At 50.2% G+C, this 25,667-nt stretch overlaps 10 protein-coding genes across 10 annotated transcripts; 5 read left to right on the plus strand and 5 right to left on the minus strand.

Annotated features, from left to right (window-relative positions):
- Positions 1-655: 655 nt before the first annotated feature.
- Positions 656-2,152, minus strand: N7517_004413 (C2 calcium/lipid-binding domain CaLB; the record flags this gene model as incomplete). Its single annotated transcript, XM_056722143.1, has 1 exon — positions 656-2,152. The coding sequence occupies one exon, from the start codon at positions 2,150-2,152 to the stop codon at positions 656-658; it is 1,497 nt and encodes a 498-aa protein (XP_056578393.1).
- A 26-nt stretch (positions 2,153-2,178) lies between these two features.
- On the minus strand, positions 2,179-3,617 carry N7517_004414 (C2 domain-containing protein; the record flags this gene model as incomplete). Its single annotated transcript, XM_056722144.1, has 3 exons — positions 2,179-2,987; positions 3,070-3,350; positions 3,400-3,617. The coding sequence occupies 3 exons, from the start codon at positions 3,615-3,617 to the stop codon at positions 2,179-2,181; spliced, it is 1,308 nt and encodes a 435-aa protein (XP_056578394.1).
- A 1,628-nt stretch (positions 3,618-5,245) lies between these two features.
- On the plus strand, positions 5,246-6,874 carry N7517_004415 (snoRNA-binding rRNA-processing protein UTP15; the record flags this gene model as incomplete). The annotated part of the gene is made up of 1 exon (XM_056722145.1): positions 5,246-6,874. The coding sequence occupies one exon, from the start codon at positions 5,246-5,248 to the stop codon at positions 6,872-6,874; it is 1,629 nt and encodes a 542-aa protein (XP_056578395.1).
- A 162-nt stretch (positions 6,875-7,036) lies between these two features.
- On the minus strand, positions 7,037-7,969 carry N7517_004416 (phytanoyl-CoA dioxygenase family protein; the record flags this gene model as incomplete). Its single annotated transcript, XM_056722146.1, has 1 exon — positions 7,037-7,969. The coding sequence occupies one exon, from the start codon at positions 7,967-7,969 to the stop codon at positions 7,037-7,039; it is 933 nt and encodes a 310-aa protein (XP_056578396.1).
- A 548-nt stretch (positions 7,970-8,517) lies between these two features.
- N7517_004417 (uncharacterized protein) lies at positions 8,518-9,168 on the plus strand (the record flags this gene model as incomplete). The annotated part of the gene is made up of 1 exon (XM_056722147.1): positions 8,518-9,168. One exon carries the CDS (start codon positions 8,518-8,520, stop codon positions 9,166-9,168), a length of 651 nt encoding a protein of 216 aa, XP_056578397.1.
- A 160-nt stretch (positions 9,169-9,328) lies between these two features.
- N7517_004418 (putative sulfate/molybdate transporter) lies at positions 9,329-10,648 on the minus strand (the record flags this gene model as incomplete). Its single annotated transcript, XM_056722148.1, has 1 exon — positions 9,329-10,648. The coding sequence occupies one exon, from the start codon at positions 10,646-10,648 to the stop codon at positions 9,329-9,331; it is 1,320 nt and encodes a 439-aa protein (XP_056578398.1).
- A 2,299-nt stretch (positions 10,649-12,947) lies between these two features.
- N7517_004419 (uncharacterized protein) lies at positions 12,948-13,565 on the plus strand (the record flags this gene model as incomplete). Its single annotated transcript, XM_056722149.1, has 1 exon — positions 12,948-13,565. One exon carries the CDS (start codon positions 12,948-12,950, stop codon positions 13,563-13,565), a length of 618 nt encoding a protein of 205 aa, XP_056578399.1.
- Positions 13,566-19,307: 5,742 nt separating this feature from the next.
- On the plus strand, positions 19,308-20,144 carry N7517_004420 (uncharacterized protein; the record flags this gene model as incomplete). Its single annotated transcript, XM_056722150.1, has 2 exons — positions 19,308-19,911; positions 19,978-20,144. The coding sequence occupies 2 exons, from the start codon at positions 19,308-19,310 to the stop codon at positions 20,142-20,144; spliced, it is 771 nt and encodes a 256-aa protein (XP_056578400.1).
- Positions 20,145-20,726: 582 nt separating this feature from the next.
- chsA (chitin synthase I) lies at positions 20,727-23,925 on the minus strand (the record flags this gene model as incomplete). Its single annotated transcript, XM_056722151.1, has 6 exons — positions 20,727-20,741; positions 20,803-21,312; positions 21,363-21,764; positions 21,822-23,444; positions 23,515-23,696; positions 23,901-23,925. The coding sequence occupies 6 exons, from the start codon at positions 23,923-23,925 to the stop codon at positions 20,727-20,729; spliced, it is 2,757 nt and encodes a 918-aa protein (XP_056578401.1).
- A 1,030-nt stretch (positions 23,926-24,955) lies between these two features.
- Positions 24,956-25,625, plus strand: ltpA (tyrosine protein phosphatase LTP1; the record flags this gene model as incomplete). The annotated part of the gene is made up of 2 exons (XM_056722152.1): positions 24,956-25,016; positions 25,069-25,625. The coding sequence occupies 2 exons, from the start codon at positions 24,956-24,958 to the stop codon at positions 25,623-25,625; spliced, it is 618 nt and encodes a 205-aa protein (XP_056578402.1).
- Positions 25,626-25,667: the final 42 nt, after the last annotated feature.

A 25,667-nucleotide genomic window follows, 5' to 3' on the forward strand; every position in this document is an offset into this window, starting at 1 on the left:
ACTTTCCCCCTTTGTTGGGTCATCTTCCCAGTGTCTACAGCGTGGGTTTGCGCATCTTGTGTGCTCTTACTTGGTAACCAGATGATCTGGAATAGCCGGGTCTCGAGAACCGATTTCTTGAGTATAATGGTGGTACTTATATCTATGAACTCACACGGACACATGACAGAACATTGGGCTTCAAATTCAGTAAGGATCATTAGATCCTAGAAGAGTGTAAACGTAACTAGGATGGCTCATAGCCTGAGCGTAGTATCCCCATATACGACCACATGGTGTGAAGGACGGCCATTGGCAGGGTAGGAATAAAACTTACTGGAGGAAGCGGGCTATCAGGAACACTTTATAGGCAATGCTGAGGACTACTGTCAGACTACCGAGCAACTACATCAATGAACTTGTCAAACATAGTCTCAAGTCTACAGAAGCAGCTAGTAGGAATCAAGGTGTCACTTTTGAGGTATCATTGGTTATTCGTGTTATGCGTACATCAAAAACTATACCCCCCATAAATCAATTCCATAACGCCATATTTGCCGGATATCAAGAGTAATGCAGTCTGAAAACCAAAATTGAAGAAAACCGGGGACATATGCCCAGAACCCAATATAAAAACAGTACATAAGTCATCCATAAGTGCAAGAAAGAATTCGTTTTATCTAGCGTAGCCAATCGACGCCGGCTGTCTTGGTACGTACTTTCGAACAGCCCGGCCAGGGCTACACGCCGTAGAGCCAATGTCAATCGTACTCAATTCTCGACTCAAGGCATCCATGCGAACGTTTCCATTTGGATTGCCAGACATAACGGGGTAGCCTGGGCTTCCTCCGCTGATTGGCACCTTGTTTGGAATCGGGGGACCTGGGCTATAGTCATACAGTGGCGTACGAGACCCCGGCGATGGCGAGACTGAGCCTCGGGAAGAGCGCGGCCGCTCAGCCGAAGTGGGTGTGCTGTAACCCCGAGGTTGCACATAGCTGTCAGGGCGCTCACGCGCGTAGTCCGGCCGAGGCGAGGTTCGAACCATTGACCCCGGACTTGCGTTCACATGGGTGGGTGTGTACTTGATTGGGCGATCCGATGGATAGGTAGTGGTCTCTGCTCTGAATCCTACACGAGGAGGGCCTGTGCTGCGTGATGAAGGAGAGTCGTTGCCTCTAGAAGTTGGCCGAGGCGAGTGTTTGAAGCGGATGATAACTTCGGGCTTACGGTTCTTGCGTTCTGGTTCGGGCGCCCATGTATCGGTGGGAAGATGGTCAGAAGGGTCAATCTCACGACCATCATCCCCGATGATTGGATGATCCATGTCTCGATGGGGTTCAGTCTTTCCACGTATCACGGCATCTCTAGCTTGCGAAGGCGAGTCGTATGCCGGGGAAGGATCTCGGCTAGGGGGGTGCGACGCATTCGGGTTTAGAGAGATGTAGGAGTCGGGAGAGAAAGGGATTGAAGAACCCTCACGGACGTCTGAAGAAGAGGGCCGTGGACTGACTGATTTCCGGGTTACAGCCTGCACACCAGGGCTCACAGATCCACCTCTGCTAGAAGTGGGTCTTTGTTCAATAGGTCGGGGGGATGTTCGCAGAGGGTAGACAGGAGTATCGTAGTGGACGGGTGCTGACACAGGGATCGGTGCAGGTGGTTCGGAAATCATCATCTCATCATCCCATTGGGTGCTACGTCTGCGGGTTGATCGTTCGAGTGCTGCTCTCTCAGACGAGTCTTCCGGTTCATAACCTGCGACGAGGCTTGCGGGCATGGCTGGGGAATTTCCCATCGAAGAAGGGTCCTGATAGCGACCACGGTGAGACGGGGTGGACATGGTCGATGGCAGATGGGGGACCGAGGATCGAGAAGAAGATTGGGGTGTGTAGGGTGCATAGGGGCGAGGCGATGTTTTCGGGGTGGGGAGTTGAGAGTGCGCCCTTCGTGACCGGTGTACCGGTGGAGGAGGTGGGGGCCCACCATCATCTTCATCCTCTACTCGTGGTTGCATTCCGGCATACTCTGGGTGGTAATCATGACCTCGAGCAGTGATTTGTAGAGGTCGAACTCTGTGAGGATGGTACCTCGGGTCATCCACTGGCCCTATAGAGGAAGGTATAAAGTCTGAAGCTGGCAACTCATGTGCGTGCGTTGGCCCATATGACATAGCGTCCAGATTGTATCGTGGCTGCTCTATCTGAGCATAGAGATCTGGATGTATGGAATGGTATGGCGCTTCCTCATGGGGATCTGCCTCGTAATGGTCTTGCCTGGCGAGGCGATAGTCTCTCGAAGATGGCTGGTCATACTCGGGATGGTTCCGCAGTTGCTGCTGCTGCAGCTGTAGTTGTTGCAGTCGCTGTTGTTGCAGCTCGTGTTGTTGTAGCTCTTGCTGTTGTAACTCTTGTTGTCGTAGCTCTTCTTGCCGTAGCTCTTGTTGCCGTAGCTGCTCTTTTTGCTGTAGCTCTTGTTGCCGTAGCTCTTGTTGCCGTAGCTGCTCTTGTTGCCGTAGCTGCTCTTGTTGCCGTAGCTGCTCTTGTTGCCGTAGCTGCTCTTGTTGATGTAGCTCTTGTTGCCGTAGCTCTTGTTGCCGTAGCTCTTGTTGCTGTAGCTCTTGTTGTTGTTGTTGTTGTAGATGTTGCTGCTGCTGTTGCAATAAACGCGAATCAAAGGAAGTTTCAACAACTTCATTGGAGGGCAGTTCATGGGTGATTTGTCTGCGGAGAGGAGCAACAGCTGGGATGTCCCATTCTTGAGTGTAGTTATCGGTACCGTCATACCCGCCCCGCGAGGCAGGCGGCACAGGAGAAGGTGCGCGATAAGCTGACGTATCGTAAGCAGGTTCTGAATGTCGCGGGGCATGAGAGATGGTGTCTGGCGCACCAGATATGGTGTTTGAATGTTCCGGAATGGCGGGTCTCGACGGGACCGGGTGTTGAATTGGAGGCGCAGAGTGAGATTGTTCTGGAGGAGCTGGTCTTGCCGGGGCCCCTGCAGGGCCACTGGGCAAGGGTCGTCGCTTGACATCTTTCAATTGCCGGGGACCAGACAAGCCCGTACTGATTGGAGTACTAGGGGCTTTACCTTGCACTCGGTCAGCGGCTTCTTGTCGGCGTCCAATCAGGACCTCATCTTGTTCTCTGGTGTCATAGTAGGTCATTTCGATTCGGATCTCTCCTGCATATTTCCCACGCCATTGAAGCGGGTGCCAGTGATCATTCTGACTTCCACCCGGAATGATCAAGCTTTGTAAATCGACCCAGGTCTCGCCGATCATGTCGGTCTTCTTATCGTCATTGAATACGGAGACCTTTAGCTTGAAGTAATCGGGGGATTCATGTACGGTAAATCGGAGTTCCGAGTCCCTAGACAAGTAAGCTTCCATTTACACATCTATTAGGCGAAAAAGCTTACCATCGGGGTGTTTGTCCTCCTCGCAAGTCCGTTTGAGTCTTCTTTGCTTCCTTGCCCAATCGTGCTGCAGCATAGGGATTTTGCTTGCCCATAGTCTTCCGGTTGGGTAGGTTCTTGGCTCGGTCGATGATAGCGACCAAGGTACCGATAATGGGGCCATCGACGGAGATGTCAGCGAAGATGCCCGCCGCATGGTTAACCTTGGAGATCTTCGACATTTTGATCACCAGGTATAGATATGAACAGAAACTACCATTGAGCTAAGTGGGAGAGAGAAAGAAGAAAAGCAAAAAGATAAGGAAGTCTTAGAAGTGTATTGGAGGTGGCTGGGGCTTTGTATCAGATCTTGGGTGTTGATTGGTTGTTACCCCTGGCGGTGTCTGGGGCCGATTTACCATACCATGGGATACATGAACCCTTGCATCATCGGAATAAACAAGTTGAAACTTGGAACTCTACAGACTCCATACTCATCTACTCCGTACACCTAGCTATATTTTCATATTAATATACTCATTTCCAAGGTTATATTGCAATATATTACATGATGCCATTCAAATCCTCGTCAAACCCTCTTCATCCAACCCCAGTCAGGTATTCCACATGCAGTGGATCGCCCTCAGCTCGATCGGATCCCCAGCCACCGCGTATTCAGAGACTTGCGCATTCCTGGTGGGACAAGCATAAACTGCCAACCACTGGCAGTCCAGACAAGATCGTCATCCCTCTATCCTCCGTACTCGTGTTTGTGAATCCGGTTTCAGCTGCATTGGGGCTTCAATAAGCTGTCAAGCCATCGCGGCTCCCCCACCTTTAGGGTTAGGGAGCTGCACCACGATGGATCTTTATTTTCCCCCACTGAATTGCCATAGCGACCACTCACAGGCCTAATGATCCTGTGTGTACGGAGTAACGTGTGTAATCTAGGTACCTTTTGTTTTGGTACTGCATGTCATACATTGGCAATATTACTGAGACTGTCTTGTTCGCCTGCTCTGCACACATCATCCCCTACTGATTTCAGATACTTTGACGATTAACGATGTTGCCTGCCTCACTGCCTCGGTGGGTTCACTGGGCAATCCCCGCAAGTTACTATTATTAACATCACGAATGGTCAAAATGTGGAAGCCTACGATGTACGGAGTACAATGTAGACCCGTCGAATTTCAGTTTTGTCTTTGCGTTCAATTGATGGAAAATATTAGGCTTACTGGAAGGAAGATCTCTCGAGGTTGATCGGCCATGATGGAGTTGACATATACGAGCCAGCATCGATACTCTCGTACAGGATAGATTACCCGAGAATGAAAGCTGTCACCTGTCAATAATTGGGAATATTATGCAGATTGTCTACCGAGGAAAGGTGGCCCAGGGTATGGTATTTGTAACCTCGTGGAATTCCGAGGTAGAGAACTTAATTCGAGGATCTGAAAGTATCAGCCTAGAGGTATCTTGTACATTTCTTTATTACATTAGACCCATCTAATGTGGATCCGGTCTAGGCTCTCTATGTTGTCAGCCTGCCGCATAGCCCTGTACGGAGTACGGGATGCACAAGTCAAGAATGAAGCCCTGACCATCACGGGGTGGATATGCCAAGACCTAGGTTTTTGCCTTGTTGCCTCAGGCGTAAACCCAGCACTCGATGCCCCAGGCACCAACAGCTACCGCCACCATTCCCGATTGGGCGAGACGAACTTTTTTGATCGGCAGAAAAAAGATGGTCTTCATGAACTTCACGATAGCACTCTAGTCGGCTTAACTTTACCAACCATTGCTCATTCCGGGTTGTCTATCCAACTAATATCCCCCGAACAATTACTGTTTATTCACCACTGCAACCATGGCGGCGCCCGTCCTGCCTCTGCAGCAGGTCAAGCTCGCCTCGTTACCCTCGACGCAGTTAACGCCTGAGCAACAATACTGGCGGACATTCAAAAACCCGCTCCTGATCCCGTCGCCGGCCAATGGACCGGTCAACCTCATCACTCAGCCTTCCGTTCCTTCTTCTGCCGCGGCATTTCCATCTCTTACACAACCGCCCGATGTCTTCACCGTGACAACAGGCGCACGAGTCCAGATCTATTCGATTCGCACACGGAAACTTCTGCGAACACTCACACGGTTCGATGATACCGTGCGTGGTACTGACGTTCGCGCGGACGGACGTGTCTTGGTGGCAGGTGACGACACCGGTTCCGTGCAAGTTTTCGATGTCAAGTCGCGCGCCATCCTCAAGACATGGAAGGACCACAAGTTGCCCGTGTGGGTGACCAAGTTCTCTCCCAGCGACCCTACCGCAGTCCTCACGGCCAGTGATGACCGTACAGTGCGATTGTGGGACTTGGCCTCGCAAACTAGTGCGCGCACCTTTGTCGGCCACACCGATTATGTGCGTAGCGGTGCATTCATGCCTGGCTCCATGGCTTCTTCTGGTCTGGTGGTTTCGGGCTCTTACGATCGTACCGTTCGACTGTGGGATCCTCGAGTTGGAAACCGTGCCGCTATGACGTTCAAGATGGGTGCGCCCATCGAGACCATTCTGCCCATGCCCGCCGGAACTACACTTCTCGCCGCGGCCGACAACAAGATTGCCGTGCTAGACATTGTGGCTGGTAAGCCGCTGCACATGATCCAAAGCCATCAAAAGACTGTCACTGCCCTTGCGCTGGCCTCCAATGGTGAACGATTGCTCAGTGGTGCACTTGATGGACACATGAAGGTCTTTGAGACCACAGGGTGGAACCCCGTCTCTGGATCCAAATACCCGTCGCCCATTCTCTCTCTGCACGCGATTACTTCCGGAACCGAATATGAGGATAAGCACATTGCTGTCGGTATGCAGTCAGGTCTCCTTTCTATCAAGACCCGACTATCTGGCCAACAGAAGATCAAGGAGCGGGAACGCCGGAAGGAAATGGCAGCCCTGCTGGAGGGCAAATTGGAGGAGCACGACCGGGAAGTCGCTAAGAAGAAGAAGACCCGTGGGTCTGGATGGGAAAAGCGTCTGCGTGGACGCGATTTCATTGGAGAAGGTGTGGAGATTGTCATTCAGGGCCAGGACCACAAGAAGCGGAAGAGAGAGCAGCCTTGGGAAAACGATCTCCGTAAGGCACGCTATGCCGTTGCGTTGGACCAGGTCCTCACCTCGGCCGACAAGACTGCACAACTTACACTGTTTACGGCCCTGCGTCACCGCTCCGCCCTCCGCGCCTCGCTGAAGGACCGCGATGAGGTCACCCTCCAGCCCGTCCTGCAGTGGGTTCACAAGAACATCCGTGAACCCCGCCTGGTTGATCTCAGCGTCGAGGTTGCCATGAACCTTCTCGATATCTATTCTGGAAATCTGGGCCAGTCCGCACAGGTCGACAAGATGGTGGAGCGCCTGCACCGCCGGGTTCGCGATGAAGTGGAGATGGCCCAACAAGCGTGGCAAACAAAGGGAATGCTTGACATGTTGAAGGCAACCTGATCTGACAGCCTTGAATCGCAACTTGGAGTTTGGGGTGTCTGGGATTCGCACACTCGGTGTATATGGCGGGCCATCTTTTGTACAGGATTTGCATAAAGAATAAAAGTCAAACTATTTACCATCAATGACCGTAACATCATTCATTCGTATTCTACCTGTCTATCAAGTATTCAACTTTGAGAACCCATGAGCAGGCGGCTGCAACCAATTCCGCTCATCATACTCCCACCCCTCTGCGCCCTCAATAACATGGAAGGTATAGGCATACCGACTATTCAGGCTAGTATTCTTCTCGCTCTTATGCAAAACATTCCCATGAATGAGCACAAGCGATCCAGCCTTGATATCAAGAATCTCTAGATCCTCATCGGTAGTCTCCGAACTCTTCTCCTCCTCCATACTTTTGGGGAGCGAAGGCCCCCGATTCTCAATAAACTCCGTCCCCGTTCCATTCTCCTTCCTCACAAACCTTCTGGTAATGTGACCTCCCTTACTTCCCGTATGCGACCCCTTGTACATACCCAGCGTCCCATTCGCCGGACCCGCATCCTGCAGCGCATACCACCAGCCTACGGCAGAAGGTGGATTTGTATACAAAAACTCCGAATCACGATGGGATGGCACAGCCCCACCAATCGAAGGCTGCTTGCAGATAACCATACTCTGCAGCACGCGGGGATCGGCAAAGCCCAGGGACTGCGCGACAGCGGCGTTCCGCTCGTTTAGTGATATGGCCTTGAAGGGTGGCGACAAGGTATGCAGCGAATGACCGATCTTGTTGACGGCGCGGTTCTTGGGCTTCAGTAGCGCGGCTCGACCGGTCAAGGGATCGGGCTCGGTGCTGAACGCATCTGGCTCGAAAAAGAAGCGGATCTTGTCGCCGGAGTTCAGGAAGTAGTCGTCGCCTACATGGTCGGCGGTTTCATCGCCCGTCGTGAACTGGGTGAGGGGGTGGGATTCTAGTGGGAACTCCTCGAGGAGTTTGTTTGTTTCGGCGAGGAGAGCGGTGACCTCGGTTGGGGTGAGGTAGTCGGGGAGAACGAGGTACCCGTTCTCCTTGAAGGAGGCGACTTGAGCTTCGGTAAGTCCAGCCATTTGCTTTATGTCCCAGAGTTGGAGATGAGTTGGTTTGTTGAAAAGCGGGGAGACCTCGGGAGGTACAGGTGATAAGCGATTTCGATATGTCCAGTGCCTTATCTGGGGCTTCGTCCGTGCACGCAGCATCTATGGACAACGCCTACACGTTCAATATATGCTCTGTTTCCCCCGGTTCACGTGGGGTATCTCCAAACCCCTTGGCGACACCGATGGGTTGTTGCCTCTTCCATAGAGGTTAGTTGCCGCAGGAGGCAATGATGCAAGCGGCAAGTAAAGCTTGCCACTAAGACAAGAGGAACGAACTATATAAACATATCAAAATTGAGCATGTTGAAGTTCGAAAGCATTCAAGACAACTTGAACACCGATGCCAACATTTCATACAAAGACGCTTCTACAAGCATACCAACATTAAAGAATCCTCCCAAGGTTTAGTATCAACCTTCCATCTACCCAATTGAACAAACTCAACTGCAAATCACTCCAAGTGGACCAGATCAATATTTTCCTCTCCCATATCCCACCGAGCGCGACCGTTCACCACGATGTCCGACTCTTTCACAAGTTCCTCGTACTACTACAGTTCCACAACCAACGGCAGCGACGGCAAGACTACAACCGGACACAGGTATTCAACAACTTCATACACCGAACCCGACGGCACAACAATCGTACGTACCGCCCAGCAAGATTTAGGTCAACCAGCAGTCGTTGAAGAGCGGCGCTACGACAACACAGGACAGGAACAGCTGGCTTTACCAGAGCCGGTAGATGGTACATCTGCAGGTGGAGTACGACGCATCACCGACCTAGAGGATGATGTTTCAGATTCCAAAAATTCCCCACCCCAAACTTCCACGCCCAATGTCCTTGCTGATATTGGGGGTGCGGCGGCTCAGCTATTGGATGGGGACGGGGAGGACGATTCGTTTAATTTGGCTTCTTCGCCGCTGGGGTCTAGGGTTTATGACCCCGTGACCGGCACTTATAACGACCAATCTGAGTATGATATCGGTGGAGTAACCAGGCGTCACAAGGATATGAGGGATGTTGGTGGCCGGAGGCTCGGACGGGATGTGGATTTCGCTGCGGACGGCCTCTCGTCTTCGGCGAGGGAGAACCGCACGTATGAGAATCCTAGTACAGGCACCAGGCTGCGGAGAGAAAGTGACGTGGATTTTAGGAATATACTTTAGAGTGAGTGGACAGGCAAGTTTTTGAATTTGCTTATGGTAAGTATCTGCACTTGCTTCTTACAATATATAAAAACAAAAATGATATATCTGGTGAGTTCTTCATGCATATATGAGGGATATCAGAAGATTGTAAATACAAACTTTCCCAATGTATGTATATCTAGTCACGTAGACGTAAACGTCCCTCTGACCAGCGGCTACGCGCCTTCTCCCACCATTCCGGGATCTCATACGACCAGTGGCAAAGCATACCAGCAATAAAGCCGACAGCGTCATTTTTGAACCCTACCAGCAATCCCACAGTGACCATCATGACAGTCCAGCGGCGACTGCGTTCTTCATCCGTGAGAACAGGGCCAATGTGCTGCCCCGTATTTGACAAAAGGCCAGGACCGGCCTGGCTGAGGTCCTGGGCACCAGTGGTGTTGAGGCTCTCGCCCACGCTAAGCAGCTCCGCGCCAGCTGCAATAACCATCACACCGAGTAAGGCAGCAGGGAACTGCCTCAGAAGGTCAACCAAGGTCTCTCCGAAGAGAAGGCCGATAAGCAGTTTCAATAGGCCGAGGAAGATGACACTTGCTCCCGAGCGAGCTCCGAACCGATACTGCGCGGCAAGACCACCAGATCCATGGCAGACGGGCATAGCGCCGAACCAGCAACCAATTAAGTTCATGCCGGCCACACTCAGCCCGATGTGGGTGATGGATGGAGTGCGGACCTTCGGGAGCAGATCATGCGCCAAGTGGACAACCGCCACGATGGAGTTGAGGGTGGTAAGAGGAATTTGACCAATACCAGCATCCACAGCACCGACGCGCCATTGAAGCGGGGTCGGAACTAGAGCGAAAGGATGCCACACCTCGAAACTGGGCATATGCCCCGCCAGTGCAGTCCGAATAATAGCAAAGAGCAAGCCCAGCGCTAATGCAGCGATCGCATAGGGTACTCGGCGATAAATATTGGTGAGCAGAAGCACAACAAATGCAGCAACTGCCCAAATACGGTTATCGGCCCAGGACGGGCTGATCCAGCCCAAGGGATGGAGCATGGTGCTGCAGGCTGCGATGATCAGGGATAATCCCGCCCCAACTTGAATACCCTTGATAACTGGGATGGGAATTACACTGGCGAACCAGTGCAGGATCCCTGTCAAGCTGAAGACAAGGATACAGGCGCCGACGAAGATCCCCGCCGCAGCGATCGTGCCATTTGAGAAACTACGCGCGATGGCAACTGCGGCGATGGCCTTCATCGGCTGAACTGGCAGCGGAATACCGAAGAACACACCCGTTAGAATATTGAAGATTCCCGAGAAGATCAAGGTGCTAGCGAGGGAGACGGTGCCGTTGACAGCTAGCGCAATCGCTATAGGCAGGAACGTGCCTAGATCGCCAAGCGAACCTGAGATCTCCGAGACATAGTGGCGCTTGAAGGTACGTAGATTATGAGCGTTTATTTCGCGCAATGACTGAATAGCCATGGTGGGATAATTCTTGAGTTGAAGAGGAAGAGAGTCCTAGAGGGGCTGCGTTCATTCGGATCGGAGCCCGGGCGATCCGCCCCCGCTGATGTCGTATGCGTCGAGAATCCTTATTCAACCTTGGAATTTAGATACCCTGTTAATTTAGATGTGTTGTCAATATTAAATTACTTACGCCGAGAATCCCTGTCTAAAAGCATCTCAAAATAAATTAGTGTGTGCTCTTTCTATGCTTTGGTGCCTCAATTTCGCCCTGGAAATGTTGTCTGGTAGCAACGACCAGGAGGGCTGAATTTCTCTATATCTCAATGGCAAAGACTCCAGCGGGTAGATAATGTGTATTTTGTGAGGAATGGGGACTGATTTTGAAAATCGGAAAAAGATTATTGCAAGAACACATGTATCGAATAGAGAATATGTTGTCTCTATTGAGATAATGTCTCATGGCAAGGCCTGAACTACCAAAGTCCAAGCAGCCTACCCCGTAAGAGACACACCGGTCTTGAGGTGTAGATAATGGATTTGACATGATACAAAGAATCGTCGTCTTTGTTCATTGGCTGCCCCAAAAAGACCACAGTCTGCTGGTAGTCATCGCGAGTGCAACTTCGGCTGTCACCTGTCGGATGAAAGGTTTGATAGAAGAGTATGTGCCCAATGCAGATGATTTGGTAGAATCTCTCAATAAGGGATCTTCAAAGTTGGAACGCGATTGCATCCCTCGAGGTCCTCACATATTTGCAGGTTAGCCCTACCTTCCCATTCGGGAAGTGCGTTATCCACCATGACTTGGAACCTTCCACTATGGCAATCTTTTATAGTGACAATCTTCCATAACAAACTTTCATGTGGCCATAGCAACTGTTCACCATGACCTCGGGGTTACCATGCCCTTAACAACCTTCCGGTACAACTGTTGATGGTGCCATACCTTCCTCCTTATCCTCATTCTCATCAAGTCTTCCTTCAGCAGCTCCACTGAGCCCACGCATTTCTTCCTGTAGTATCCTGTCTAGCACCTATATTTCTAGCCAAGTCGATCTTGACAGCATCAATCGACTACATGGCCGGTCACACCACGCAACTTGGGCACATTCCATGTCGAACTTTGCCATAGCTGCCCCACACACACCAGACTGCCAATAGAAAGCCTATCGAATTGTGACATCGATCCTTAATTTGGATATTGCCAAGTTGCCTTTTGCAACTCCAATACTTTCATACCTTGCGCCTAACAGACATTTGTCAACTCCTTTTCTGGAGACATTGTTCCCAACTTAAACAAATAGCGCTATTCAAAATACTCAAGGGAGAAGAGAACCTTGGGAGAAGTGGGGGGGATAACTGGGAGTAAATATAGAAAGCCCCACACAGCATGTGATAGCATGTGATAGCATGTGATCATAGGCTGTATGATTTTAAAGGCTATGTTCAAAGGCCTTGGAAATCTTGAATTTGAGTCTCTAATAATGGACATAACTTATGAAAGTGACCCGTGGACCCTTGTGTTATTTGCGAGACTAAGACTGAATAGTCACCTAATGGTCCAGACCGTCTATTGAGGATCCTCGGACCGTAGCGTCAAGATCAATCTATAACGCTATTTTGTGGAAAGCCCAAGAAATAGGGGCAGGGGCTAAAGAAGTAAATCGCGCCCCACAGGGCCAAAGATAACGGCGAAGCGACCAAAGCGGCCAAGCCACTGAAGATCCGGCATATCGGGGTGCGTTATAGCCGTTCCGAAGTTCATGGTGGCAATGTATAGAGATCCTGGTAGAATCTTCAAAAGGTGTGGCGGTTCTCCACAGATTTTCAGTTCATTAAAAAAATAAAGGTTCGGTTACATTTTAATCCGATTTTATGTATGTTATGCCGATCGGGTAGTGTATATACCGGGGGCCGGAGCCAGCACATGGCTCGGGACCTCCATTTACCGTCGGGATTCCAGGAAGACCCGCTGACTTAGCATAAAGAACCTTGGAACTTGGTACTTTTATGTTTTATGTATGGATTTGCCTCCTTGTTTCAACCTTGGTGACCAACTTGATCTTCAGATCTACCGAATCATAGTGCAAGGATTATGGCAGGGTTCCTTCCTCTCCACTATTATTTACTATTATTTTCAAATTGCTCCGACCTCCGACTCCCATGACCCACAGTTCCATTACAATGGAAGATGTCATCCACAACGGCCGGAAATGGCCACAAACCCCCGACTCTTTAAATATCTGAAACTCCCCCTTCTTATGAGTTTCTATAATTTGGTTCTGTTCTAATACTGTGCTCGTTATATTTCAGCATGGCATCGGCATCAGATAGCTCGATCGAGCTAAGGGAGATGCTTGATCCAACTCCACCTCATACTGGAGATGCATCAACTCTTGGCGACTCTCCCATGGCATTCATCGAACAGGACGATGTTGAGACCCTTACCAAAATAGCAACTCAACGGTCACGCCAACAATCGACTGCCGGAACAAACCTAACAGTCCTCGCTGAACAAGATCCAGCTCTCGATCCTCAGTCTGGCAAGTTCGACTTGCAAAAATGGCTCAAACTGGCTTTCACCGATATTAGCCGAGATGGCCGAGCGGGACACTCATCGGACGTTATTTTTAAAAAACTGAATATATACGGATCGGGTGCTGCGCTGCAGTACCAAAATACAGTCACATCGACCCTAACTGCCCTCGTTCGGGTGCCCCAAATCATTCGTGAATCACGCTCTCCCCCAAGGCGAATCCTCAAGGACTTCAACGGTCTCTTGAAAAGTGGTGAGCTGTTGCTTGTGCTTGGTCGGCCAGGTGCCGGCTGTAGTACGCTCTTGAAGTCCATGACTGGAGAGCTCCACGGTTTGGATATGGATAAGGAGAGCGTCATCCATTACAATGGTAAGACTCGAGCTCCAAAATTCTAGAATAGAGCTAACGATCACTAGGAATTCCCCAACCCCGCATGATGAAAGAGTTCAAGGGCGAACTAGTATACAACCAAGAGGTACGGTCCCAACATCGACGCCAATGAAGCTATGCTAATCCTTTTGAATTGTACAGGTGGACAGACACTTCCCTCATCTGACCGTCGGCCAGACTCTGGAGTTTGCAGCTGCAACGCGAACTCCTGCCCATCGATTCCAAGGCATGTCCCGCGCAGAATTTGCCAAATACATGGCTCAGATCATCATGGCTGTCTTTGGACTGAGTCACACGTATAACACGCGCGTTGGAGACGATTTCATCCGTGGTGTTTCGGGTGGTGAGCGAAAGCGTGTCAGTATTGCAGAGATGGCCCTAGCCCATGCTCCGATTGCTGCCTGGGATAACTCTACTCGAGGATTAGATTCTGCCACAGCATTGAGGTTTGTCCAGGCTTTGCGACTATCCTCCGACATCACTGGCTCGTGTCATGCGGTCGCTGCTTACCAGGCAAGTCAAAGCATCTACGATGTATTTGACAAGGTGATTGTACTTTACGAAGGCCACCAGGTCTTCTTCGGACCTGCCGCTGCCGCCAAGTCCTATTTCGAAAACCAAGGCTGGGATTGCCCGTCTCGACAGACCACTGGAGATTTCCTCACTTCAATCTCGAATCCTCAGGAGCGGCAAGCCAAGCCCGGCATGGAAAACCGTGTTCCCCGTACGCCTCAGGAATTTGAGGCTGCATGGCTCAAGTCGCCTGAATACAAGCGATTGTTGAATGAAATTGCTGAATATGAAGGGCAAAATCCCGTTGGAAATAATGTACCAGCCCTCGCTGATTTCCAGGAACGGAAGCGTGGCGCCCAGGCAAAACACACCCGGCCAAAGTCTCCATACATCATCAGTGTTCCTATGCAAATAAAACTCAACACCATTCGCGCCTATCAACGACTCTGGAATGACGCTGCCTCAACCGTCTCTGTGGTGGTCACTAATATTATCATGGCTCTGATCATCGGATCGGTATTCTACGGGACTCCGGATGCAACTGCAGGCTTTACGTCGAAAGGTGCCACTTTGTTCTTTGCCGTCCTTCTCAATGCCCTCACGGCAATGTCCGAAATCAACAGTCTCTACTCTCAACGCCCAATTGTCGAAAAACATGCTTCCTTTGCCTTTTATCATCCCTTCACAGAAGCCATTGCTGGCGTGCTCAGCGATATACCGGTGAAGTTTGCATTGGCTGTCGTGTTCAATATCATCCTATACTTCCTGGCCGGCCTGAAACGATCAGCATCCAACTTCTTCCTCTACTTCCTCATTACTTTTGTGATCACGTTTGTCATGAGTGCAATCTTCCGGACATTGGCCGCTGTCACCAAAACTATCTCACAGGCAATGGGTCTAGCAGGTGTCATGATTTTGGTCCTCGTTGTCTACACCGGCTTTGTCCTGCCTGTTCCCTCTATGCATCCATGGTTCGAATGGATTCATTACCTCAATCCGATCTACTATGCCTTCGAGATTCTGGTTGCCAACGAGTTCCATGGCCGCGAGTTCCCTTGCTCATCCTTTGTTCCCGCCTACGCCGACCTGTCAGGCAAAGCGTTTAGTTGCGCTGTCGCTGGTTCGGAGCCAGGCTCTAGAACAGTCAACGGTGACCGGTACATTGAACTGACCTACACCTACACCTACGGCCATGTCTGGCGCAACTTCGGTATTCTCTTGGCCTTCTTGGTCGGTTTTATGTGCATCTACTTTGTTGCAACCGAGCTGAATTCCGCTACTACAAGCACCGCCGAAGCTCTCGTCTTCCGTCGTGGTCACGAGCCTGCCAGTCTCCGCCAGGACCACAAGTCTGGAGCCGATGTCGAAAGCAGCGAGCCATCTAAAGCTCAGCCTGCTGCGGGTACAGACGACACGGGAATGGGTGCCATCCAGCCTCAAACCGATACGTTCACTTGGCGCGATGTGTCTTATGATATTGAGATCAAGGGCGAGCCACGCCGTCTATTAGATCACGTGTCCGGATGGGTCAAGCCTGGAACTCTGACTGCACTTATGGGCGTCAGTGGCGCTGGTAAGACGACTTTGCTTGATGTATTGGCACACCGCACATCGATGGGTGTCATCACCGGTGATATGTTTGTCAATGGTCGTGAACTGGATCAGAGTTTCCAGCGAAAGACAGGTTATGTTCAGCAGCAGGATCTTCACCTCGATACTGCTACTGTTCGCGAGTCTCTGCGATTCAGCGCTATGTTGCGTCAACCAGCCTCCGTCTCGGTAAAGGAGAAGTACGCCTATGTCGAGGATGTGATCGGAATGTTGAAGATGGAGGAGTTTGCCGAAGCCATTGTTGGTGTCCCTGGTGAGGGCCTGAATGTCGAGCAGCGCAAGCTGTTGACTATCGGCGTCGAATTGGCTGCCAAGCCCAAGCTACTACTCTTCTTGGATGAGCCTACCAGGCAAGTACCCTATACAAAAGATATCCGTGCCTTTCAAATACTAACTATCCCTTAGTGGCCTCGACTCTCAGAGCTCTTGGGCTATTTGTTCATTCCTTCGCAAGCTTGCCCAGCACGGTCAAGCAGTCCTTTGCACAATCCATCAACCCAGTGCCATGCTCTTCCAACAATTTGATCAGCTACTATTCCTCGCCCGAGGTGGTAAGACTGTCTACTTTGGTCCGGTCGGAGAGAACTCTAGCACAATGCTCGAGTACTTCGAATCCAACGGTGCGCGCAAGTGTGCGGATAGCGAAAACCCAGCTGAATACATGCTGGGCATCGTCAACGCTGGTCAGAATAACAAGGGTCAAGACTGGTTCGACGTTTGGAAACAAAGCAACGAAAGCCAGCAGGTTCAAACTGAGATCGACCGAATTCACAAAGAAAAGGAACACGAACCCCCCGCCGCTGATGATGATGATTCCTCGCGAAGTTACTCTGAATTCGCCATGCCGTTCTGGTTCCAGATGAACCAGGTCACATACCGTGTGTTCCAACAATACTGGCGCATGCCATCCTACGTTCTAGCGAAATGGGGGCTTGGAATTGCTTCCGGCCTATTCATTGGTTTCTCTTTCTTCGATGCCAAAACGTCGCTACAAGGCATGCAGACCGTCATTTTCTCTCTCTTCATGATTTGCACCATTTTCTCGTCATTGGCACAACAGATCATGCCCGTGTTCGTTAGTCAGCGATCGCTCTACGAAGGACGTGAACGCCCCAGCAAATCCTACTCCTGGAAAGCTTTCCTCGTCGCAAACATCATTGTCGAGCTCCCCTACATGATCATCATGGGTATCTTGACCTACGCCTCTTACTTCTATGCCGTTGTTGGAATCCCCGACTCGGCAACCCAGGGAATTGTCCTCCTGTTCTGCATTGTCTTCTTCATCTACGCCAGCACCTTCACCCACATGGTTATTGCTGGTCTCCCAGACGAACAAACCGCCAGTGCGGTAGTCGTTCTTCTCTTCGCGATGTCCCTCACTTTCTGTGGTGTGATGCAGCCCCCGAGTGCCCTTCCCGGCTTCTGGATTTTCATGTACCGTGTCTCCCCGTTCACATACTGGATCGGTGGCATGGCAGGTGCACAGCTTCACAATCGCAAGGTGATTTGCTCTAAATCCGAACTAGCCATCTTCAACCCCCCTCAGGCCAGACTTGCGGACAGTACCTCATGAAGTATGTCGAGGCCGCCGGCGGTCAGCTGATCAATCCTAATGCCACGAGTGACTGCAGTTACTGCTCTCTCCGCGTTGCGGATCAGTACCTGGCCACGGCCGGTATCCACTATGGCGATAGGTGGCGCAACTTCGGTATCATGTGGGCTTTCATTCTTTTCAATGTTTTCGTGGCTACTCTCATGTACTACCTGATTCGCGTGAAGCGCTGGAACAGTGCTGATTTCAAGGAATCTATCAAGAAGCTCATTCCTGGGAAGAAGTCGAAGGGTGGCAACTGAGTTCTGGCTTTGCCCTCTTGCTAATATCTGTCATTTTTTGTCTATATTTCCTTTTCATTTCCCCCCTATGCTTGCCCCTTTGGGGCCTTTGTCCTTTCTCCAATGCCCTTTGGGCCACTCACTGAACTTGCTGTTTATCTCTCTCATATTTTGTTACTTCGAGTCTCTTGCGCTGCGCTGCACAGAGAACATATTGCTTTTTAATACATAGACTATATATATCCTCCTAGACTAGCAATCGCATCATGATACATACTTCAAATTTACTCAATCCTCGTCATGGGGAACAATATTTTCCCAACGCAAGCCCTCTTGTGTATCAACACTCGGTGAATAAGCAGTGGTAATAGTGCTGGTTTCGTCCGGGGGCAAGAGCACAAGATAAAAGGCCTAGCAGACCACTTGTCAACTGCCCTCAGTGAGAATGTGAGATCAGCGTAAATTGCGATGTAAGTAGATCTTTGAGTGCGGGGGAATGCACTTAGCCAGATAAAGTCATGAACAAGTAAGCTATATAGCTCACATGAAAACCACGATACCTAGTGTTACCAAAAAGGGTTAAAGTAAGCATGGCAGGGAATTGAGATATTCAATATGCCTCTTTGTGTGTCGTTTGGTGTCGAGATGCCTTCCCAATTCAGAAGTTGTGATTTCCCCTTAGCATATATATACCCTCCTTCTCTTACTTTCTTCTCCTTCCCTTTTCCCTCTCCCCAAACAGATTTTACCTTACATTGGCATCACCAGACTCACCTGGAACGATGGATGATAACCGGCGGGGGCATTCGACAGCAGACTCACCTGTGACGAGCGGCACTGAAGGGGGATGGGCAGCGGGTTGCCACGGTTCAAGATGCCAGTGAGGATACATAAAGAGGAACAATTTATATTGCTGGTGAGAGAAGTAGGGGGATGCTGTACGGGCGACCGTTGGAGCACATCAGATGTATGAAGCACACCAGGACTCTTTTCTCGGACACAGTGGGCGTTCGTCTTCTCAAGCCTCGGCGTTCGCTTAAGCAACGGATATAAGGGATCTGATCTTCTGATGCTGTGGACTCTGGTGAAGTGGGATCGAGGGAGAAGGCGGGTGGTGGGTCACCGTTCGCTCTGTGATTAATCGGTCTTGATGATGTTTCACATCCATCGGACGTGGCGACACCCTCTGTGGCGGCCGGGCAAGCTTGATCGGAGGCTCGCAATTGACCTACTGAGAGCAAAATTTTGTACTTGATTACTTTCTTGTACCGTATCCTTGTGGGTTGTGGGGCAATTAACTGATGATTCTGTCTGTTTGTTTCATCGCATTCGGACGTAAATGAAGCCTCCACGGTGTGAAATCCTAACAGGCAAGCACAGTCAATTCTTTTACGCTTTTTATCCAATGTTATCGTATTTTACTACAGCCAGTTTACTTACATCCAACGTTGTTTAAGCCTCAGAGATCTAGAAGTATTCATTCCAGGACAATCGATATTGACCTGTAGGAGGACTTGACTTGTTGGTAAAATATACAATACATATCCCATTACTTTTTTGATCTTTCTTTTAATCCCCAATCTTCCAAATCCTTGATCTGTCAATAAGTTAAAGCATTGCCACCGTTGGATCCATTTTATAGATCCAACCTCGGAAGGATCGCCGGAACAACCTTATCTGATAAGAAACGCACAGACCAACGGCCCATATGCAGCAACGTCAGGGCCGCAGCAACACTACGCAACGAACCAACCAATCGACCAACAATCTCCCAGGTCCCAAACACCAACATGGACCCAGACACCGGCATTCCCGGAGAACCCGAACCCTCCGTCTTCAGCTATGTGCTCTCCTTCCTACTTGTCGGCGTCGCATGGGGCTTCACAACCCCCTTTATCCGCCGCGCAGCAGCAGACTTCAACGCCCGACAAGAGAAACAAGCAAACGAATCGAACTCAGGGCGCGGGAGAGCATACTCGCAAGACTCTCCAGAAACCGGATTCACGGATGCGGGAGAAGAGCAGGAATTGCTCTCTCGGGACATTGACTCCGGTGACGAGGAAGGTGTGCGGAGACGGAGTACCAGCAGCAGTGATGTGAACCGGAAATCGAAGGCTCCAGATGCTGATACTGGACTTGATGGTGGAATTGCTGGACAGAGTAGCAGTCATGATACCACAGAAGCCAGGGAAGACGGCGCAGATGAGGAGCAGGATGATGTACCCTCGCCAGCGTGGAGACGTGGAACTCCCGCGAAGCACTCATGGCTGCGGGCGAAGATTGTGTCTATTTTCTGGACGGTTGTGAATCTGCTTCGCACGCCTGCGTATGCGATTCCCTTGATTATCAATCTCACGGGCAGTATTTGGTTCTTTTTGCTTGTTGGAAAACATGGTATGCTTCTGATGTTGTGGTTTTGATGGTTTTGAGGTGTGGAATTGCTAACCAGTCGCTGTGTAGAACTCTCTTTGACTGTGCCGCTTGCAAACTCGAGCGCGTTCCTGTTTACTGTTCTTGGGGAATGGTATGTTGATCGCAAGGTGATTGCGAAGCAGACATGGTTGGGGATGGGGCTGGTACTTGGAGGGATTGCATTATGTGTGCATTCTAAGAACCAGGCTTCTTGAAGTTGATTCAATTTGGATTGGGGAGTTGGTGGTGATTTTTATGGTTTTGGTATATTTTGTACACGCTAGACATCAAAGCGATGTATCTTGGTTGGAACCTACGAGGAAATTTTATAGCCAATAGAAGTATGTCACTATATTCACTCACTACTTGAAACCGCAGAACTGGATATTGACTGCTCAGCTCCTATGGTGAATACTTCTCGAGGTCCATATCTACATATAGAGTACATAAATCCCCAACCATGTAAGAAACACAAAACCCGTGAGCCCAAATAGATGCAAAGGCAAGCACATGCAAGGGATGGACCAAGTTGAGGGATAAAAAACAAAGAACAAACCCAGATAAATCACGATATCATGTCATTCCGCGTGTCACAAAGGACGAAAGCATATCGCGGGCAAGTCATCAAACATATTACATTTTCCATTTCCATTTCCATTTCCATTTGCGTACCAGACCGGGCCCGCCGTGGTGTTGTAACCGAATCCAAATCCGGATAAAATCAGGGGATATATGAAAACAAAGCATTGCTGCATGACGCAAAGAAACACACTCATCATGCTTAAAAGTTCACTGAATCAAACGCCGCGGAACTAAAATCAATGTTAGTATATTGTGATCGGCAAAAATCTTAGTGCAAGGGGGATAACTCACCATACGAACAACCAGATACCACATTGCACCCATAAACTTGAACATTGACAGAGCAGCAACACTCCAGAGAACAACCTCCATGTAGATCATGGAGCGCTCGCTCTGCGCAGTTTCGGTACTAGTCTTGGATGCGTCGTCGAAAGTTTCCAAACCAGCAGCGCTCAGAACAACCGCACCAAGAGCAAAGTTGCAGAATACCCAGGCGAGCACGACGGCACTGCGGAATCCCTTGTAGTAGTCGGCTTGCTTTTCTTCCTCAGTAACATTTGAGACCTCCTTGGGGGCCTTCGTGGCGAACTTGGCACACTCAGCCTCATACTGCGCGTTAAGATCACCGTCATCTTGCGGGATGTTGACGTCGACCTTACCGCCGGGCTTAAGGTGCGCGGAAGGCAGCTTCTCGGCCTTATCATCTCCTTTGGTACCCCATGTGATATCGTGGGTGTTGCAGAAGGCGTAGATATTGAGGACGTTGATGTACGTCGGCGTGAGCAAGATGTATTGAATGAACTGGAGAATGTTAGAAGGCTCAACAAAATTAGATCCATAGGATAACTTACACTAGTGAACATGTGCCATGGGTCCAGGAAGATGAACGAGGCGACGAACCACATGACATAGGTCGATCCAAGTGAGACGATGATTGAAAAGAACGTCTTATTGGTGAATAGTTGGCTGACCGAAAAGGTTTCTGAGGCCACTTCTGCTTGGATCGATTTGACAGTGACGAAGACAGCAGCGAATGCAAGGTATATCATGATCACAATCCAGAAATATACCATAGTCATATAGAACTTGTTGGATCCGCCAGGTCGATTACCAAGAGCTAAAACGAAGCACGTAACGAGAGTTGCCAGGTATAGCCATTCGAAGACAATGCCCAAAACCTTACCAGCAGTACCCAGTAGATCATCTGACCCCAAGTATGTTGTCAAGATGTGGAAAACCAAGAAGAAGTTACCCTGCACAAGGAGTTAGCACATATAAGAAAAAGAATAGCGGATGGGAGAGAATCGTACAATTCCGAACCACGCGAAAATCATCGCAATTGTCTGATAGACGAACTCAATCATGAGCATAAACTTGCGAATGAAGCTGTGGTCACTGCGGAAGATCTGGTAGAAGTGGGTGATGGCGTAAACGGCAGCAAAGAAACTTCCATTCAGCCAACGACGACGCTGGAGAATGAACTCGGCCATCTGATCAGGCACATCAGTTTCACCAGTCGACGACTTGACGTACTGAAGGAGCCATCGGCACTTCCGCTTGGAGACAATCTCGAAACAGAGGATTCGATCCTCAGCCAAATACATGTTGGCCGTGAAGATACCGGCATTGGCACCGTGCATCTTCTCACCCAGGAAGTACCGCTCTAGTGGACCTTGGCCGTTCTTATCGTTTTGGAGTGCGACAAACCGGTAGGCGGAGAACGCACCCGGTAGCACAGTAATGAAACCGAATGAAGACTCAAGCGGTTTGTCGAGAATGTTACTAAGCTTGTACTCAAAGTTTTGACCAGCCACTAGCGGGTTCAGCAATTTCTTGCCGTGAGACAACATGACCTTGATCTCACCACATGCACCACCGCACATGGGCTCAACATCGAAGGCCTTCCAGAGGTGATAGATTGAGTCTCTTCCCGGTTTAGTACCCGCATCCAAGAGGACACAGATATTGGGATCCAAGACACGACCGAAAGCCTGGAAGAACCATCTATGAGAGTTAATTTTCTTCTGATTCTTTTCCTTCAGACAGAAAATCAGCTGCACAGGAGGTCCAGATCGAGGCTTGAGATGCACTTGAGTGCCCTTAACCTCCAACCCTACTTGAGTGGTGTACTCGTAGATATGGGCGGTGACGTCCTTGCCGTTGACTTGTTGCTTCGCAATTCCGTCCTGGTACACACCCAGACCTGCGAGCACAGCGCGCGTCCGTGGGTTGATCTTGGCACGACCGTCGCTAATAATACAGACAACAATCTTCTTCCACGCATCCTTGCCCCATGTTTTGCTGCTTGTGCGCGAACACATGTGATCAATGTTCTTGAATACACCAGACATGGTGCGCGCGAAGAGGAAGTCATCTTCATTGTACATGGTCACGACGATGAAGAGTTCAGTATTGCGAGGCTTTGCGAAAAGCTTCTGACGGAGGGTAAATCGCTCTTCGAAGAAATCGGCGGGATCGCATGTCGCTGCCGAATATCGCATGTGCGTGAATTCATCGCGACCAGGTGCCTCTGCGTGGGGTACTTGGCTGAGCAGTCTCGGCGCAATAGGGCAATCGAGGACGAGGTTGCCGTTGAAAAGTTGGACTTCTTTCACCGTCTTCCAACGACGAAGAGGCGCCGGGCTGGGCGTCGGGTGTGGTTCTTCCTGGAACTCAGTATACGGGTCCGGCCCGAAGGGGTTTTCACCCGTCTCCAGCATGGGCTGGTCATCTTGAAATGGGGTATGTCCTGCCTCTGGGTACTGGCCTAGGTCATAATCATCATGTGGCGTGTGTGTAGGCTGGTAGGGTTGGGTGTAATAGGCGTCATGATGGGCTTCAGGGTCAACCGCATACTCTTGACCAGCATAAGGATGGTGTGCGTCGTAGGTGTCGTGATGGCCATAAGAGTTATGAACATTTTCGACGGAGTACTGTTTTCAAGGTAGATTGTCAGAGTTGATTTGTACACAGCACATTTCGCTCCTATCTCCTAATACTCACGGTAGGTTGTTCCGCCAAGCGATCACTGGATGGCATGGGAAGATGCGACTGAGGCCCATATGGGTTGTCCGAGAGCTGGTAGCCATGTTGCAGTGGTTGCCCAGGGGAAGGTGTGCGATTGCTGTAGCCAGTAAGATGAGAGGGATTCAGCATGGGCGAGGTATGCTCATCTCCGAACGGGTCTGTTCGAGGCATTGTTAGTGTTGAGACGTAGAAGATTCCTCAATGCTTGAATGGCAAAAGCTTGACGGCACAGATTGTACAGAGATCATTGAATCAATGACCAGCATTGATTTAAGCAATATCAGAGAGATGGAGAATGCGCAGGCAAGAAAAGAGAGAGGGAGCGAAATGGAGGGGGGGTCCAATAAGGCAGGAGCACTGACCGGCGGCCACACGATTGTAGGCCATAATGGAGGAGCCTCAGGATTGAGTTCGAGATTATCCCGCCCCAAGTTTGTAAGGGGTTTTCTTGGAGATTGCGCCAGGAGCGCCGAGTGGGATATTAAGCGTCAGCGAAAGGAAACACTAGTCCGATTGACGGATCCGAGGTCTCGGCGTGGTTTCAGATATGAAGGAAGATCGCAAATGAGATTTGATACGAGGAGACGGTATATGGGGTTGTCGCACGACAGCACAGAAGGTGAAGAAGAATAGCGATTTAAAAAAATGTGGAAAATACGGGTTGCCTCTGTTGTTTACGACGCCTTTGATCCCCGACGATGGGTGGAGATGGGGGCGAATCAGATGTGTCTGTGCTGCTCCACAATGCCTTGTGGATGTATGTCAGGATGTACGCTGATTAGGTCCCGTATAGAGATGCAGGGTACCGTAGAAAAAGAAATTGCAGATTCTTCAAATTTGGAAACAAAAAGCCCAATGATATTGTGAAAGAATGCCCTGAAACAGTTGAGCCACGGTTTGTTGTAAAGAAGAAATCCATTGAAACTCCACTGGCAGATGTGTTACTGGGCCAACTGACTGGAACTCAGCCACATGGGCTTGGCACTGTGGCTCCGACCTATCGCTCATTCACTGCCCTATTTGGTGATTCTTTTTTTAGTATCTGAGGTCATTGGTATACTGTGGCTAGGGGGGGCGTTTTTTTACTAAAAAGCTGCCTGTATGGAGTACCTATGTACTATGAATAGGTGTAGATCCTTCAATCTGGGTTTGGCCTTGATCTAATCCTTGAGTGCTTTGTTCCTGATTTCTGCCTACATGTGTGGTACGTAATCCAAATTGGTGTACGATGGGTAGGACGTAATGCAAGTGAAGAGATTCTCTCCAGCCCTGGACTCTCCAGCCCTGGAGGGCTCTGGTGGAGACCCCGTATCGATAACCCCCCCACGCCTTGCATTGGCAAAACCCAAGGACTTCCTACTATTTTCTCACTTCCTAGCTCCCGATCAAATCAAGATTCCTTGATCCCTACCCCACTATGGCTTCCAACTCGAATGGGCGCTCTAGCAGCGTGCTATTTGTATGCCTGGGAAATATCTGTCCGTCATGCCCAGCTCTCCCCCGCTATTGCGACATGCTAATCCTATCTAGGTCGTTCCCCAATGGCCGAAGGAGTGTTCCGCGACTTGGCCGCTGCCCACCCCTCCATCGGTGAGATTGACTCCGCCGGTACAGCCGCCTACCACAGCCTCGAGCCGCCCGACTCCCGCACCATGTCTACGCTGCGCCGCCACAAAATCACAAACTACGACCATGCCGCTCGCAAAGTGACAAGGGAAGACTTCCTCACCTTCGATTACCTGCTCGCTATGGACAAATCCAATCTCCGCGACCTAGAGGATGTGCGCGAGTCGGTCATTGCGACGCTGCAAAGGAAGACCGACAACAAGCCAAGCTCGAGGAGTACGCGGTCGCACGTAGATGCTGCCATAGGTGCATACGGGGCTGATACCAAGGTTGCCGAGGTGCGGTTATTCGGTGATTTCGGCAAGGGTGGAAAATTGCACGACCGCGTTGGCGGCGGTGAAGTGGTGAAGGATCCCTACTATGGGGGTGCTAATGGATTCGAGGAGGTATACCAACAGGTTGTGAGATTCTCCCAAAACTTCATGGACTACTTGGAGCAAAACCCCATTGACTCTGAGTGAGCGGTGCTGGCCGTACACCACGAGGAGAAAAAAAGTCAGAGA

Source organism: Penicillium concentricum (assembly GCF_028827145.1).
Source record: "Penicillium concentricum strain IBT 3081 chromosome Unknown utg000002l_segment0_segment0, whole genome shotgun sequence".
NCBI lineage: Eukaryota > Fungi > Ascomycota > Eurotiomycetes > Eurotiales > Aspergillaceae > Penicillium > Penicillium concentricum.